The 18,822-nt window shown below is 36.1% G+C and overlaps 1 protein-coding gene across 4 annotated transcripts; it reads left to right on the top strand.

Annotated features, from left to right (window-relative positions):
• The first annotated feature begins 4,063 nt into the window (after window positions 1–4,063).
• On the top strand, window positions 4,064–14,348 carry LOC104891329 (gamma-glutamyl hydrolase 2). 4 transcript variants are annotated; one of them, XM_010677009.4, is made up of 10 exons: window positions 4,066–4,576; window positions 5,421–5,507; window positions 7,342–7,431; window positions 7,935–8,029; window positions 10,723–10,783; window positions 11,073–11,162; window positions 11,270–11,332; window positions 12,092–12,180; window positions 13,765–13,857; window positions 13,945–14,348. In XM_010677009.4, exons 1-10 carry the CDS (start codon window positions 4,148–4,150, stop codon window positions 13,976–13,978), a joined length of 1,131 nt encoding a protein of 376 aa, XP_010675311.1. In that variant the 5' UTR covers window positions 4,066–4,147; the 3' UTR covers window positions 13,979–14,348. The 4 variants fall into 4 exon arrangements, with proteins under 4 accessions (XP_048498815.1, XP_057250197.1, XP_010675311.1 ...); XM_048642858.2 differs by lacking the exons at window positions 13,765–13,857; window positions 13,945–14,348 and adding an exon at window positions 12,751–13,756 and having other exon boundaries at window positions 4,064–4,576; XM_057394214.1 differs by lacking the exon at window positions 7,342–7,431 and having other exon boundaries at window positions 4,065–4,576.
• Window positions 14,349–18,822: the final 4,474 nt, after the last annotated feature.

The following is an 18,822-nucleotide window of genomic DNA, read 5'->3' as shown; positions in this document are numbered from 1 at the left end:
GTGGTGTGTCCACACTCCTTGTGGTACTCACACCACTAGCTCTTATCTCTTTGAGCGAATGAGGTTCTGATGGGAGGTGGGAGGGGAGCATGGACTTATCCTTTATGCTCAAGAATATTTCTCTTGTGTTTTTGCAGAAATGGGGGTTGTTGCCGTGGTCCCTGAACCTGTCTGACCGACATCCCGTTTTCTATTGTTTCAGATGGTCCTTGTGATTTTCTTCTTCTTTCCTCTTCTTACTTCCATCGTCCGAGTGGCGACATATTTCTGTTACCTGGATGAATCTTTGAGCCCTGCTCATGGCCTCGGAGAAGGTTCTCACTTCATTTTCCGCCAATGACCATCTTAGCCGACTGAGTTGAAGTCCGGATATCGGAGCGGCAAATGGTACTGCGTCCTACAGGTCTAAAACTTTCAACGACTCTTCACCTTTTGATGTAGTCGGCTAGACTCTCATTCTTCTCTTGTCTAACTGCCATCAAATTGAGGCTCATTTTCTTCTGCCTCTTCCCTGTAAAAAACTGGTGAATGAATAGGTCCTCAAGTAATGAGAAGTTGGTTATGATTCCAGCAGACAGTTCTTCGAACCAGTTTAGGGAGAGCCCCTTCAGTGTTGTAGGGAAGAAGCGGTACCCGGTAATTTCATAGCTAGTTTGAACGGTCATCTAAGCTTTGTATGTTGTCATGTGGTCATTTGGGTCGGTTAGGCCCGCAAATGGTTAAAGGGTTGGCATTTTGATTTTTCCTGGACTAGGTGCTTCCAGGATCTCTTGGTTGAATGAGACCATGAATTTAAGGGCTCCACTGTTAATCTGAGGGGTCTAGATTGAGCTGATTCACACCGACCCTCGCGCTGAGCGACTTTCTTGTTTAGGATATGACTGGCATCGTACCCCTTGCTGAGGTGCTTCTGGTTGAGTAAGTGTCGAGTGTCCTCAGGCTTACATATGACGTCACCTGTAGGAGACTTGGAGACATGGGTTTCTTTCCCACATCGAGCGAATATCCCCTTGGGAGAGTGTCACTCGTCCTCTCTCTGCCTTGATCTTTGCTGATCGTGTTGACTGGGTTCCCTCGCTCCAAATCGTTGCCGACTAGGCTGACCATGGACAGAGCGGGGGTTGTGTTCCTCTCTTCGCGAAGGTACCAAAGCTTGCTCTCAAGGGTTAGTCAGAGTGTGTCCTTGTTGTAGGGTTGCTAGCATGTCCGTTATGCTTCGTTGCAAGGTTTGTTGAAGTTGAGTAGCTATCAGGGTGATATCTACTGCAAATAAGGGTTGGGGGTTGAATTGTTGCAAGTGTTGTGAGAGGGCAGGCGATTCTCATTGGACTGCACTTCGTTGGGATCAATAGTCTGGACTGTGGGAGTTGGAGTTCGATGGGGGGGAGGTGATGGTGCCCGTTCGGACCTCCGATGGTGAGAGGGCGAGGGTGCCCATTCGAGTCTAAAATGAAGAGCAGGAAGTTAAATGATTTTCAATGAGCTTGAAACCTTTTTTTTCTTTTTTTTAATAAGAATTTATAACTCTATCTAACCATATTTTAACTCCTTTTAGAAAGCCATCTAAGTTATACTACCTCAGTATTTTTTTAGTTGCAACATTTGCTTTTTCATATTTGCCGACACGATTCTTTAAACGTTAATATCTTATATTGGGTATAAGTAAAAATTATAAAAGATATTTCATTGGAATCCTCGCATTGAGACGAATCTAACAAGACCCCATTTGACTATATTTTTTCTTATATAATAATGCGAGATAGTTTAACAAAGTTGGTTGATGAATAGTGCCACAAAACCAAATGATACAACTAACTAGAAAAATACATAGGTAGTATATTATTGTTAATGTCACCTAAAGTAACTGTACTCTAATTGAGGGCCATCATATGTAATCAAACTTAAATTTGGCTAACATATGTAATCTAAATAAATTGAGGGGTATCATATAGATTTTTTCAGAAAAGGGTTATTGTATTAAAAGTACATATAAAAGAAAGGAGTATTTGTAAATTGCAAAAGGCTAGGTTGCTTAGACTTTTTATTTCATCTCAAATACTCATGTCAGATTCTCAACACTCGGACATCGGTGTGACACTTGGACACTTTGTTATGGGCCAAAAAAATTGAAAAAGTTCCAAAAAACTAGACGAATTCTACGCTTGGAGATGTACCCCTGTCGGACATGATTACCCGAGTTTGAGCAACATAGATTTTTTTTTTGAAAGAGAAATTTCATTAATTGAAGGCCAAACGACATCTAGAATAAGTACTCCCTCCGTTTCCTAAAGATCTTCCCTCTTTCCGTTTAAGGGTGTTTCCAAAAGATCTTCCCTCTTTCGCTTTATTCCTTATTTGGCAAAACAAATTTCCATATTTACCCTCTCATGTCACTATCATATGGTCCACCATTACATTATTAATTCAATTTTACTCCCTTTCTCTCTCCTACTTTAACCCTTTTTATTTGTTTATTTATCTTAACCCCTTTCTCTCTCCTACTTTACTCATACCATGCCCCACACAACTTGATTTTCCTTGGTATCTGTAGGAACAGTAAGTGGGAAGATCTTTAGGAAACGGAGGGAGTATTAAAGAAAAATAAGATATAATCAGACAAGATCAAATCAAATTCGTCTTTGAAGAAACTACAATGAACCAAATCGAACAATATAGCGCATCCCCCTTGTATTTGCTAGTTACGCAGCTATTGATGGGGAAGTCTATCATTCTGACATAGTTTGGGGAAGAAAATTCTTGATTTAACCATGTTGACCGCATCCGAATTTTCAATACTTTGATGTTGATGGTCTTGAACTTCAACCAATAGGAACAATTCCTCATATCAATTTTTAAACTTCCACGTGGGAGGAGAATAAAACCACACTCTAAACTCCCATGAAAGGAGAGAAAGAACCCAAAAATTGGACAGAGAACTTTCAAAAAGAGAGAGAATGAAAGATTATTAATAACAAAAATAATGAAAACTAGAAGAAAAAAGAAGAATTGGGGGCTTACCACTATCTAAAGGATGATGGCAGCTCCAAACATGGAAGAAAAGGATAAGGGTTTTTGGAGGAGGAAGAGGAGAGAGGGGGGAAAGGAGGAGGCTAGAAAATATATTTTTCCTACTTTTGAGCAACATAGATAAAAAGTGACTATATGAGAAAAAAGGTTACGATGTTATAAAGTGAAAATTTAATTATCATAAATTAATGTAAAAAGTGGTAACTATGTAAAAAAAAGTACTGCCATTATGATAAGAATTGATTAGTATAGCTTAAGATTTGAATAGGTTACTACACGAAAAAAAGGAATCACTATGTCATCTGGATTGCTTTGTTTCACGATAAAAAAAAAATGCTTGTTTGGTTGCAATGGGAATTTACAATTTGTGGGAAATTAATTCCTTTATGAAATTCCTAGGAATTAGTCTAAATTGTTTGGTAGTCAGAAGGAAAGATGTAATTCATAGGAATTTATGTAGGAATTGTGAGTGACCAAGAGTAAGGTAGGTAAATAAATTCCTATATTTTGTGAGAAATTTAAATTCCCATGAATTTGCATTGCCCCCAGTCTCTTCACTTTCTGTCAACCAAATAACTACCCAAATCTGAAAATCATGGGAATTTCTATTGCCTAAATAATTCCCAGCATATCAAACGATCCGCTTAGTATTGATTTGGTCCACATTATACTAATTCATGGTTAGAATATTACCAATCATGACATAGGTTCCAAAGCTTTTATATTAATAACTTATATGAAAACTTTAAAATTAATATTTTAGATGATCTTTTAGGTGAAGATTGATATGGTTATAGAATCTATAGATGTCGTATGTTTTTTTTATTAATCATAATTTTGCCTTTATCTATACAAAACAATAAACAAATATCAGCCCTCCCTCAAGAAAAAAGCTGATCTAAACGTTTAGTTACAACTCGAGTCGACTTTTGACCGATCTACTCGACATGGTGAGTTGTGAGCTTGTCACTTATGACTCCTAGTCTCCACGTGAATCATCTCTTTTTTCTATTTTTATTTTAAGGATGACCCTGACCCACTGACCCTAGTCATGAGTCATGGATGACAAATTGACAATCCACTCCACCCACCTAATCTACCACCACCATCATCATTCATCATGCTCCCAGAAAACACCCCTTCTTCTTCTTCTTCCTGTCTCCTTCACTCAAACCTCTGGTTTTACCTATGGATTCCATTACTAACTTCATCACTTTCCAAAAGAATAACTCTTGCAGAAGCACACAATATCAATACCAATTCAATCATGCTTCCTATTGAACTAGATTTGTCATCTCCTTCATCATCTTATCACCATCATTTTCTCTCTCCTCCATCTCCATCTCCACGTTGCTCTGCTCCTGATTCCACCCTCAATTTCCGTCCTGTTATCGGAATTCTCAGCCATCCTGGAGATGGCGCCTCTGGTAGGCTTAAAAATGGGACCAATGTCTCTTACATTGCTTCTTCTTATGTCAAGTTTGTTGAATCTGCTGGGGCTAGAGTTATTCCTCTCATCTATACTGACCCACTTCATATTCTTTTAGATGTAAGTCACTTTGTCTTTCTTTTTCTTTTTTTGGGTGTTTTGCAACTTTATATTATGAGCAATTCATGAGTATTATGGGTTTTGTTTAGCGTTGACTTTCGATTTCATAGAGTAGTAGCCTAGTAGGTACTATAAAAAGTAGTTGCTTTACCAAAGGAAAAGTAGCGTAAAAAAAGTGATCACTTTTTTGCTACTTTTCAACAAGTGAGATTGGTAGATGGTATGGATTTTGTTTAGTGTTGAAATTCACTTTGTTTGTAAGTGCTATAAACTCTCTCTCATCTATTCTCTCTTCCATTAGGTTGACTTTGTCTTTAACGGTAGGAGGTTGGTCTAATTTTTCTTTTCTTTGGTAAAAAGAAAATCTCCTCTTTTCAAGTTACTTTTCAAAACTATATTTTATAACACCCACCCAATTATAATAAAAAAAACCAAAATTTCGATTGTTGAATAAGAGATAACTCTCATTTTCTTTCTATCGAGAATTAGTTAGAGAACCCCATTGTACATACCGTAAGTTAGTGCAAGAGCGAGTTTGGTAATTGGTATGGGTTTTATGTAGTGTTAGATTTGACTTGGATAGTAAGTGCTAAAAAGGTTTCAACACCAATATTATTTTTTTACCAGTATTTTTCAATAACTAGGCATTTAAGGAAGTGGAAAGGTGACAATGAAATGATTTGTTATGGGAAAGAGCTGCTCCACATTGATCACTTAAGCAGCTCTTTTCTTGTGCCATAAGAGGATTTTGACTTTTAATTTTCTCATTCTTTTAACAAGCTTTTTTTTTTTAGCTTTGTGATGTTATCTGTTGCTGGTTGTTTTATGACTTGTGTTGTTGCAGAAATTGGAGTTGGTGAATGGGGTGCTTTTTACTGGTGGGTGGGCAAAGAGGGGTTTGTACTTTGAGGTTGTGCGGGAGATATTCAAGGTATTGAATATGAACTGCTTCTTTAATTATATGTGGGTTGTGTTATGTCTTCCTCTCACACACTTGATGATGATAATGGAGCATAAATTAGTGTTTTTTTTTCCTCTCTTTTACCTGCTTGTTTGTGTCTTAGAAACATAAGAAAATTAGGCTGCTTGGTACACTGTTCATTGTGTTTTATCGGACATTATATGTAGAAACACTTCTGACTAGAAAAATCTTTTTGAAGTACTACATAGTGAATAGGTTTTCCTTCTGTCTAAAGGTTGTTAAAGCCATCTTTTGTGCCTCAGTGCTTTGTCGAGTTATTCATGTTTGAGCGTAGCATATCTTTTTGATGGATCTTTATTAGATTAGTCCTCTGTGAATAATGTTGCAATATAACCTGCACATACTGCTAGAGCAATCTCCATTCTTCCTTGAATATGCCCCCACCATTCTTTTAGGGCTCACAAGTTGTTACATCTGAAGGTACTCCAACAACTTTGATTTCTATAGTATATCCATGGTCCGTATCATTCTGATTTCTTATATTAGTTCATGAACATCTGAATTAGCAGACATTTGCATGATAGTTAACGAAGACAACGTTTTACCTTAAAAAGGAAATTGAACGTTGCTTTTATGCAAATTTCTAGAGCTGCAATCATTAATTGTGATGTTATAAGCATATGCAACAAAGGTCAGAAGCTTATGCTAATGAAAGAGGTTCATCTGCTTGACCAACAATAAGTTCCTACACGTGAGATAAAATGATTTGCTATGAAACAGTGGTGGTTGCAATAGTATAGCATCAAGTGATGTAGATTTAGTATTCGAAAATTAAATCTTGATCCTGTCACTGTGTCCGATTAAGTATTGGGAAAGGAAGCTTCAAATGCCACTGCAGTTTCTACTTTCTAGAATATCACTGCTTTGTGAATATTATTGATGGTAGAAGGGAAAGCTAGGATGAAATACATAGTTGCCAAGAAAAATGGCTGAACTAGTTGCACTTAATGCACTCTTCATCCATGTCCCATTAAAGCTGTAAGATGTGCTACCTAAACAACATGCTTTAGGTCACTTTGTGATATCTAGTTTTTGCAGAAGTTTTTGAAATATGAAGTGGCTGGCAAGGACCGCAAACTCACTTTTTGGAAACATAGTTATCTTGTTTGGAAGCCCAACATCTAGATTGAGATACTTTGTGATAATGATGAAGAAAAATTGTTCCTAGTCCAGGTACATATTTTCCCGATATGCATTATACAAAGAGGTGCCAAGACCAATTAGATGGAGTGGCTTAAGTTGAACATCTTTTTTTCTGTGCTACTTGCATTTTGTACACATTGTTATAAGTAGCTTTCTGTAAGATATCCAAGTGTAATTGACAAACATGAATTACCAAGAACCAGTAGTTTCAAAGATAATGAAAATAAATATTGCCTTGTTCAAGTGACTTAGGATAAGTCAAATTTCTGTATTTAATCAAGTAACTAAGTGCTTGTTTTATTGACATGATAATGAGGAAGTGGATATCCCTAGAAATGAAAAGCTGTGGGTTTTTTTTTTGTAATTTTGTTGACTTAAAGAAAGGAAACTAGACTCCCTACAAAATGGAGGAATTACCCTATCTACCCCCTCTAGGTAAGTAGAACTTCTCATGGAAATCTCCACTTCCCATAAACAAACAACATTTTTTTATACTTCCCAAGAAATCAAACTTCATTGGCGTTGGAACTTCCTAATTTCAACCAAATAATCACTATTATTCCTACACTGCTGATTTGCTATAATCTGCGTAAATTTTATCTTGGTTTGTTCAGTAGGTTTTGTTATTTGTATTGTACAGAGAGTGTTGGAGAAGAATGACGCAGGGCAGTTCTTTCCTTGCTATGCCATCTGCCTGGGGTTTGAGCTTCTTACAATGATCATCAGTAAGGTGATTCATCTGTAGCTCAACAGCGTCTGTTTATGTATATTACTGTGAGTTATCTCATGTTTTCCTATTCTTGAACTTTTGTTGACTGTGTACTGCTTCCTTCGTCTTTCTAGACGGACAATCTTAGTTTCTAAAGCTGTTTTGACTTTTGACCATGATATTTGTGTCTGACCATTGGCTCAAAATATCTCAAATTATTCAATGTCTTTTGGATATCTTCTTTTTTTCCCTTGCATCTTTTTCTTCCAGTTTGGGTTATAAATCTCTGAAATATATATTTCATCATTCTAACCTTTCAGATAATAACTTGAATGAACATAGTGTATCTTATTGACTAAAAATTCCCATGATAATGGTTTCTATTGGCCAATCATACTGCCACTGTTGTAGAATGCTATTAAAATCTGATGCCAAATCAAACTTTTCCTAGTTCATATTAATTGGATGTTTTTGACAAATTTGGTCGAATAACCTCTTTAACTTTTGATATTTGTTGATTATAGGACAACAATATCCTTGAAAGTTTCAGTGCAAGTTATCAGCCATCTACTCTTCAATTTGTCAAGAACATCAACATTAATGGAACTGTTTTCCAGAGGTATTTAAGAAGTACTCCCTTTGTTTTCCTAAGTTTTTCTCACTTGGAAGTTGGAACCTGCATGATCTCCAATGCGCAACTTTGGCCATTAATATCTTTAGTTGCGTATTACTCCCTTCGTCCTCCAATAGACTTCCCATTTCTTCCTTTCACGTTTGCCAATGCACCTTTTCTATCATTAATATAATAATATCTCTAATAACATATTAGTAAAAATTATAAAAGTTTGATTTCTGTAATGTACTTAATGAGAAGAATCAAACGAGACCCCATATGACTATGTTTTTTTCTTATATATCGGGAAATAGATTAGAAGATTTTGTTTACTTATTAATAGTGCCGAAATTAGAAATGGAAAGTTTATTGAGGGACGGAGGGAATAGTTAATATCATAATAAATTGGTATCTTAAATATATATATATATATAATTCTAGCAGGATCCCACATAACTATATACTTTTTAAGCTACCTTTGTTTCTCAATACATGCAACATTGGAAATATTGCACTTTTCATATACTAACATTCACCACATTTCGTTACTAATGTACAAAAAACAAATGTTATCATATAATATGTTGTTGGGTTAGTCTCAAGGATATTATTAAAATATCAATTTATTTATTTATAACTTTCAATAATCAATTATTAAAGATATTAATAGGAAAAGTGGATTTCACTTGGCATGTGTGAAAGTGAAATGTTGCATGTATTGAGAAACAAAGGTAGTATATAAGTTTCCATATATGGTCAAAGTTGTCTAAAGTTCACCTTCAAAGAGGCGAGTAGAACTTTTTTTATTTTTTGAGGGGGAGTAGAACTTAGGAAATGGAGTGGGTACATATTAGTAAACTACACCGTGTAACTGTTATATTCATAGGGAATTTTTTTTTAACCGTTCAATCCCATGCTTTTGAAATTTTATGGACATCATAACATTAACGGTTTTTTCACCAAGTACCCCCGAGTTTTCAAAAAATTCACCTGGTACCCTCCAAGTTTTCAAAATTCATAGGGTACTCCTAAGTTTCAAACTAATACACGGGGTACCCTTAAATGCCCTTAATGACTAACGGCGTTAACCGCCGTTAGTCATTAACCGTAATTAATATCTAATTTCCCCTAATTAACTTAAATAAACTCTAATTAACCTAAACAAACCCTAAATCCTAAAACCTAACTAACCCTAACTACCACCCAGCCCCCCTCCACCACCACCCCCCACCACCACACAACCCCCCTCCCGCTCCCCTACCCCCACAGCAGCCCGACCCCCCCCCCTCCCTCGCCAGCAGCCCGACCCCCCCCCACCCCCGCAGCAGCCAGACCCCCTCCCCCACCACACAAGAGCCCTCTTCCCCCACTCAGTTTAGTTCGGCAGTCCCCCCACCCTCTCTCCCCATCGCGCCCCCGACCGTCCCCCACAGCACCACCCCCTTCCATTTTCGCACCCCACCGCTTGCGCCGCCGGGAACCCCTTCTTCTTCTTTCTATTTTTTCGCTGTGGGTTACTTTGCGTTACGCGGAAATTGGAGGAGGGTGGTGCAACGAGGGTGGGGGAGGGTTGCGAAAATGGAAGCGAGGTGGTGTTGTGGTGGCGCGGGGGTGGGGGTGTGTTGTGGGGGTGCGGGGGTGTGTTGTGGGGGTGCGGGGGTGAGGGAGGGGTGAGATTTCGGGGCGCAGTGGTTGCGCGGAGTGGGGGAGGGAGGGTGGGGGTTTGCGGTGGTTGCGGGGAGTGGGGGAGGGAAGGTGGGGGTTGCGGTGGGGGTGGGGGCTGCGGTGGGGGTGGGGGTTGCGGTGGGGGTTGTGGCTGTAGGGGGTGGGGTGGGTGGAGGGGAGGGGTTGGTGGTTGGGTGGTAGTGGGGTAGGGTTAGGGTTAGGTTTGAAATTAGGGGTTAGGGTTAGGTTAATTAGGCCTAATTAGGGTTTAGTTAGGTTAATTAGGTCTAATTAGGGTTTAATGAGGTTTAAGGCTAACGGCGGTTAACGCCGTTAGTCATTAAGGGCATTTAAGGTACCCCATGTAGTAGTTTGAAACTTAAGGGTACCCTGTGAATTTTGAAAACTTGGAGGGTACCAGGTGAATTTTTTGAAAACTCGGGGGTACTTGGTGAAAAAACCGTAACATTAAACATGGGAACGGCGTCTTTGTTTACTCTTGCTTTTTTCATATCCTGTTTCTGATTTTAAAGGTAGAGTTAAGATGGATGATCTTTACTTTTCCTTCTGTGTTGTCTAGACATAGGCCTTCTAATATCAACTCAAGCATGACTTGGAGAATGATCACTTTGGGAGTGATAACAAAAGGATACATTAGCTATTTCATTATTCTCTTTCACATATGCCTGTGTGTTATTTTGATGCAATTTGAACTACATTTTGAAGAAATTTTTACTTTATTTGGAGAGAAAGATTTGCTAATTTCAACAGCCTTTTGAGACTGGAAAAATGGAGACTTTACTTTCAAGTCTAGCTCATATTCTGTACACTTTTATTGCTGCTTATGTATACTTACAGCATTTGTACTAGCAGTATAATGCTTAACCATGTACAGTTCTCATTATGTATCACACAACTTGTTTAGGTATCTAAAGATCTCTATTGACGACTTGATTTAGAAGCTTTAACAAAAGTTTATTTTAAAACTACCTTGCAATACCAGCGCTGATAATCCCAAATTTTTGTTGTTGCAGGTTTCCTCCTGAGTTGTTGAGGAAGTTGAATACAGATTGCCTTGTAATGCAAAACCATAAAGTGAGTTTATCTTCAAACCCCAGATCTTGAAGTCAAAAACTAGAGATGGCATTTGGTCTTTGTCAGCTACTCAATTGAGGGCAACTTTGGTTCATGTACTTTCTTGAGTCCATGCATACTTGTGATTGCAGCCCATGTGCCCTTTTTTCTTATATGAATCATAGTCTTTGGTTGCATGACTTACATCTTTATATCCGCTTTCACCTTGTGATGTTGATCTTGTCCATACATTTCTTTTAAATAGCTTTTCGACGTATTCATTCAATGATTTGCTTTTGCAATGCGACAGTATGGTTTATCACCTGAAACACTTCAAGGGAATCAACGCCTGTCAAGTTTCTTTAACATTTTAACAACTAGCACAGACAGAGATGATAAGGTGGTGTGACCAGCCTCACTCTTTAACATGATTTGCGGGTCATCTTCTACACTTCCATTTTGTAGCTTCTCGTGTGTAGAGTTTTCTGAGCTTCTTTTAATATTTAGGTATATGTCTCAACTGTACAAGCTCAGCACTACCCTATCACGGCTTTCCAGTGGCATCCAGAGGTAATTCTTTTATTATTTGTCGACCTCCCTTGGCTCAATTTAATACCCATGAAAGAACATGACCAGCAGTCCTCTGGGAACTAAGACGCTGAATATGCATATACATCAACTAAAAATTATTATTAACTTTTAGAAAATCTGTGAACAACAAAAGGGGTTGGTCGTATGTGGTCTCAATTAGCGCTAGCAGAAGTTTACCTGACTCGACAACAGGTTCCACACCTAACTCTACATGAGCAGGTTTGGTTTGTGATTATCAAACACAAATGCGTGTTTAATTTAATAAATAGGTTAGGTTAAAGTTGAGTCTTACCATATAGTATATGGTTTAGGTTTAGGTTTAGGTTGAGGATTTTCAACCCATTTCTTATTGGCATGAACCCAAACCTGACCCAACCCAACCTATTTGCCAGCTCAGTGCAGTTTATATGAGAAATTAGAAAAGCATGTGCTGGCGGATGTTGTGCCTCAGAATAAATCGATGCTGATTGAGAGGGTTAGAAGGTAAAAGTAATTTCATGTCTTAACTCTAAACGTTCCCACCTTTGTGAATTCAGACATAAAAGAATTCATATTGACTTGAGGCATCATATTAAAGTAGGGGAAGGAAAAATTTGTGGGCATTCTTCATTACTGCTATATCATATTTCCCTTCCTAGCTATTTGTTTATTAAGATGCAACTGTTCCTTTAGATGATTGTATATGTCATTTTAGTGAGACCATACATAACGGGATGATTCTTGATGGACTGATTGCAGAAAAATGCTTTTGAATGGGGCTATGCAATGATTCCACATTCAGAAGATGCGATTCAAGTCACCCAGCATGTTGCGAACTCTTTTATCAGGTAAATTTTGATTCACTGCCATCACTGTCTTAGTCTCAATTCGTCTCAACATCTAGCCATATCAGTAGCCCAAGTATTAAGTTTGTCTAGTTGGATAGGGGGCATAATCTGTTTCCTTGATAAGTAGTATGCAAATTGTGATCTTTTCTCTCTCAATCTTCTTGCACTAAGAATTTTGATTTTCAGAGCAATGTAACTTTCATGGTTTGTATGTATTTCTGACTATTTACTAACATTGTCATCCTTTATGGGTTTATCATGCCCTCCAATTTGGTTTTCATTCGCTTCATTCATAGGAATAAAGAGTCTGCTAAGTGAGGAAGTATCAGAGTCATGGTGACTTGAAAGTTTATACGTCTTAGGAGAAAATTTACCTGGTTAAGTTGAAGATTGTCGCAAATTTGGATTATCTCATGTTAGATTGAAGCTGTTTGAGATCTTTGATGAGTCTGATATGGCAGTCTCATGGGTGTGTGTGTGCGTGTGTGTTTCCTTTTTAAAAAATTAAAAATTAAAAATTTGGTGTTATTTTGTTAGTTTGACTTTTTTAACCGATTTTCCACTATTCAGACAATACTTGCAGAATGTGATAAAGGAATGCTTGCCTGAACCTAACTAGTAGTCTATTCATGCTCTAGATCTAATAGCATCCTGGTACGTGAATATGGACCGTGTTCTCAGTTTCAAGCGATATGTTTTACATAATTCAATGAACTTAAATTTTCATATTCATATATATTTATTTTCATTTGTCATACGTCATGCATAGGAGTGTTATTGAGCTGAGCCGAGATTGAAACATATGTAAGCTTTGCTCGAGCTTGAATAGTGTGTTGATCAGTTCGATGTGAGCTCAAAGCTCATCGAGGTTGAAAAGATGAGCTTAGCTTAAATTGGCTAGAGTAACCCAAAGCTCAACTCAATTTGTATATCTTGAGTTAGGTAAAATTTTCAGTAGCCTGTATTTTCTTTTGCAGAGAGCACTGCTTTATGTTTTGTTTGCTAACCAATGTGAAACAGTTCTGAAAAAACAGCTTTTATTCTCTTTCATGAAGAACATAGGCTTTGTATTTTGTTTACTAACCAATGTGAAAATTCTTGTTTAAAGCATCATTCCTCTTTTGTAGAAAATATGATGAAATTTTTGTTTCTTAACCAATGTGGAACAACTTAAATTAATAGCCATCAAATATCAATCTCTTCTATAGATTTGCATGGGCTCTATTTTCATCCTCTAAATCAGTGTGGAATTATTTGAAGAGTGCCTAATACTCTCCTTCCTTTCTCTTTTATTGATAAAAGAAGCTACTCGCTTGCTTTCTTAAACAATGTGAGACAGTTTCTTTTTATTTTGTCTACTATGTTCAATTAGATTCGTTAACGGACCATCCGCTGGAAAGGATGTTCTGTTTTAGATTCGATTACTTTGTTGACTTGGCATTGCGTGCTGGATGGGATGCCCTGTGTTATATTCAATCATCCTTCCCAATGAGGGCAATGACCCAATCATATGAATATATCTGGTCATGTATTGTTTGCCGGCCAACTGCTGCACTGTCAGACTTCACCAAATTTCTTTTGCAGTGAGGCAAGGAAATCTCCCAACCGACCACCTGCTCGAGATGTGCTTGAAAATGTCATTTATAACTACAGTCCTACATATTGTGGCAAGCAAGGGTAAGCTCCTGTCTCCTGATGTCAATCTATATGTAACTTGGCTTCCTATTAACACGAAGCATTTCTAATTCTTCTGTTTGGTAACAGGAGGGGATATGATGAGGTCTATATCTTTGCATAATCAACTACATTCTTCATGGAAGTGAAGCTGTTTCTGTGGCACATTATTCTTAATATAATTTGGCATTTTATAAACTTCAATTGGCTTGTATTAATTTGTTCAAAATCCCCCTCCACAAGTAAACAATATGTGGAATTGATATCTGCATTCTTACAAGTACATGAAACTGTCAAGAGTGCAAATATTATTTCCCATGTAGGACCAAATGCATTGGATTTTCTTCCTCGTAAGATTGAAGGCACTTAATTGGTAATTTGTTAGGAAGCATGTGATGGTGCAAATTTGCAATTAGAAAGGAAAAAGAAATCTGGTGGTTGTACATTATGTAATATATTGCACATTCTATCATTGTGATTTTTAACTTGGAGTATCTTCCCATGCTTGTTAAGTTAAAGAGCAATTAGAAGAAAAAAAATAGTCTTAGGTATACGTTAGGTTCTCTCCAATACTATAAGGTTTTGGGCGGCTCAAATATCCAAGGATGACTATTAGATGAGATAGCTTGCTTGCTATTGGAGACTAGTCAAAATTTAACTTAGAATGAGCTAAAACTTGAGCTCAACTCGAGATATTGTCAAGTTGAGTTGAGTTATTTGGTACTTGACTCAAAAATCCAAAATTATAGTTGTTAATTATTATCAATAGTAAAATGCTTAAATTCAACATAATTTTTACCTTAGGGGCATTAATCAAGTGAGACAACTTGCGAGTTATTCGAGTTTGTATCGATCAAAAGTCGATTTAAGGGTACTCAACTCTGTTAAAGCTCGGTCAATACTCAATTCAACTCGGCAAGTTAGCGAGTCAAGTAGAACTAATTTAAACTTGAACTTGATGCATCTTTTGCCACCCTTCAAAAAAAATTGATTTTGAGTTGAGAATTAGTTCTTGTCGTGGGCAATATGCCCCGGATTATTTACCAATGTGCATTTGAAGTCTTCAAAAATAGAAATAGTATCTTGTCTTTAAACGATTTTTTCCCTCTTAAAGACTAACATGAGTATTGGAGGCTAGTTGGTTAATGCATTAGTATATCAATTGAGAAGTCATGGGTTCGAGTCTTGAAATCCACATTTTTTATTGCTTATTCTCCTGCCTTGATGCCCTCTTTAAATAGTTCATGACTAGTATTAAGACCCGTGCATATAATGCATGGGATATGCACGGGAGTATAGAAGTCACATAATAACATCGACTTAGCTTTCCATATTACACAAAATCATAAAGCATAAAGTATGAGTGGTGATGAACAAAAATTACAAATGAAATTTTCAAATCAATTTATATATTTGCGACAGAGTTTGTCCTTGACTTTTTTTATAGTCAGAGCAAAACAAATCATTAATTAAAGGGAACTATCGTATCTGAAATCTGATAGGAAATTTAGTGAAGTCAGAAGGGATTAGTGTCATTCTTGGGATAAATATTTTTCTCCGACATTGCTTCCGGAAATACAGTAACTTCCCATGCATTCGAGCATACTACACGGAAAATGTTTTGTCTTATAATTTGAAGATTTTAAGAAGTTTGTCTTAAAATCATGGTGGTGAATATTAGAATTTTTTCCTTGAATAATGCAAAAGTGGGTTTTAACCAGAAATATGCCAAAAAAAAAAAACCTGCGTACCGTCCACGTAGGACGGCACGCGAGAAACTTTTTTTTTTTTTTTTGTTTTTGCCCACGTAAACCGCTACTCACAGTAGCGGTTTATACACATAAATCGCTATCTCAAGTAGCGATTTACCTGGGCAAAATGTTGCAAGCACATATCAAACTCTGGCATATGTAAACCGCAATTACGAATGGCGGTTTATGTACGAAAAAATCCCGATCAGTGCTGCTTCCCCATAACTGGCAAACCTAAGGGGGAGTTAGGGATTTCAGTAAACCACTACTTGGAGTAGCGGTTTATATCACTCAGCACCAAGCTATGGACTGGAGGGTTCAGGGACCAGGTAAACCGCGACTTGAAGTCGCGGTCAATTAATATTAACCGCTACTTCAAATGGTGGTTTATTTTTACAAGAACCGCTACTTTGAGTAGCTGCTTATAAGGGTAAACCTCTATTTATAGTAGCGGTTTTACTTAAGTAGAAAAAAAATCTCGCGTGCCGTCCTACGTGGACGGTACACAGGGAATTTTTTTTTTTGGGCATATTTCTGGAATTAAAACCCATTTTTGCATTATTCAAGGAAAAAATTCGTGAATATTAACTTGTGATTTGAGAATTCATAATCATGTATTGAGATTATTTTAGAAACTGACTTATAACCCGTGTGTTCAATAGCTGATGTAGTTAATGTCATGGTGGATCACATGATCCACCTATATTTTTTAAAAAAGTTGATAGAAATAGTATTTGATCTGTCTATTGCTTCCAATAAAATCAAAATTCACACCACCAATAACACTCAGCCATACGCCGACTTCAGCAACCACTTATGGAAGTCTTATTCTACCTTCTTGCACCACCGATGCATCATATTTGGCCATCCACTAGTAGCTGCCCACTTAGTCATGATTTTAATTTTATACTCATGCAGCTGCATGAGGAGTTTTTTCTTTTATAAATTTAAGATTTTATGTTATTTTCCCTAAAATCAGGGTGAAAATATCTAACCCGTTCATCTATCAAAAGATGATGTAACAGTTAGGAATAAAAAAATAAGTATATATATAAATGTAAATTTTAATTTGCTATTAGACCCGTGCAAATTGCACGGGAAATTTTTGTTCCATAAATTTAAGTTTTATGTTGTTTTTCCTAAATCATTATATAAATAGTACCTTGTGATTTAAAATTTTATAATCATCTATTTATTTACTTTGAAAATGGCTTATGACCCATGTGTTTAGCAGTTGATGTAATTTATATTATTGTGGATCACGTGATCCATTATTAATCTTTTGAAAAAAAATTGATTGAATTTTTTCGCTTTGCCTACTACTTCATTTAAAGGATTAGATTAGATCACACAATTTGACCACATCTCGTACTCAACCATTGAGCCACTTTTGTTCCCGCTACCTACAGTCTCTCTCACCTCCCTATCTTGTTGCCTTGCACCACCATTGCATTAGGCCACCTAGTGAACACCATTATTTATAATAATCTACATGTATCTTTTTTTCGGTTGATTTTGTAATTTTTTGATGGGTTTTTGTTAATTTCCAAGGAGGTATGTATCCTACTGAGTTTTAATTGATAAAATTAGAAAAGTTTAGATGGGTGTGGTGAAGAACTTCAAGTTGTGGTACCAATGTATCCATTGGCTTGAAATTAGCTAATCTTTAGTTTTATATTTCAAAACTCGTGTTTTGAGTATCTTGTATTAGTTCGTCTTTAATTTTATTATGGTTTTTTTAATGAAAACATATTTTTTTATTAATATGGTTTAAATCTCGGAAAATTGGATCGGAGTATTACTTCTAGAGTGAAACTTTTTATGAAGTTTTAAATTCATGATGCATTGGTTATTGATTGACATTTTGTTGTGGACGATGGTGACTCACTCGCTATAAAATCCTGGATCGCCACTAAATATATTATACGATTTTGACTTATGACTTATTTCAAATAATAAGTATAATACTCTCTCATATTATTTTCTTAATATATACTTATTTAACTGATCAACTAATTAACTCCTAACTTTATTTAACTTAGTAGTTGCATATTTTTTCTTTTGTTGAGATTCAAAGAGTTCCCTAATAATATTGTTTAACTGACATGACATATATCTGGCAAAGAAATCAAGCTCCATGAAAAATGTCTTTTTTTTTTTTTGCAAAATGGCCCGTGATCACGCATCAACATATGATAGATCCTTATAATTTTTTAATTTCGTAAATGAATTATTCAGAAAAAAAAGTTATATTTTCAAAAATAAATGTTGATATGTAAACCCCAACTCCCGAAAATATTTTGGTCTTATTTGGCAAATAGAGTTTAGAGTTTAGTTGTTAGAGTTTAGAGTTTGATGTTAGAGTTTTAACTTTTTGTTTAGTAGATTTGACTTCTGATTTAACAACTTTTTTTATATATAAATGTGTTTGGTAAACATTACTCCCTCCATTTCATATTAATTTGCACACTTACGCTTTTCACGCATGCCAATGCAAAACTTTGAGGACATATATTTTTAGTTTTGTATTTGTAAAAATTATAAAAAGTACATGTTAATAAAATACATGTTATGATGAATCTAACAAGATCCCACATTACTATATTTTCATCCGCATATAAATCACAAATGATAGTCAAAGTGAAATTTGTGAATAGTGTAAAAAATCAAATTGTAACAATTAAAATGAAATGGAGGGAGTAACTGATTACTAAAAACTTATTGACATTTAGTTGTGTAAGATGGCATTTATAGATATTTTAATACATGTGTAGTATTATTATTAGAGGCAAAAAAGTCATTAAACATATTTCTATCTAATCCTCTAAAGAAAAAGCTCCTAATAGGAGCTTTTTAATTTTGAGAGTTCTTATTCCAAAATTTTCTCTAAAACTCTCTTTTACCAAACACCCCTTTTAGAGTTTTTGACTAGTTAAAACTCTAAAAGTGATCCAGACCTCTCTTTTTGCTCCAAACCCTCTAATTGCAAAACACCCCATATACATAAATTATATTCTTTTATTGATTTTTTTTTCTTTTTAGTCAATAAGCAATACGTCAATTATATCATATATGCAAATTATTTCCTTGATTGACGGAAGCTACATAAGCAAGTTGTGATTTTTTTTTTTTTTTTTTTTGCATAATTTCGAACTTGACTTTGCTCAATAAACAAAGTTCAATCTATATGATGATACATCCTTTCCTGGCTTTGCTC

Source organism: Beta vulgaris, chromosome 4, assembly GCF_026745355.1.
Source record: "Beta vulgaris subsp. vulgaris cultivar EL10 chromosome 4, EL10.2, whole genome shotgun sequence".
Classification (NCBI taxonomy): domain Eukaryota; kingdom Viridiplantae; phylum Streptophyta; class Magnoliopsida; order Caryophyllales; family Amaranthaceae; genus Beta; species Beta vulgaris.
This window is presented reverse-complemented; position numbering and strand designations above follow the sequence as displayed.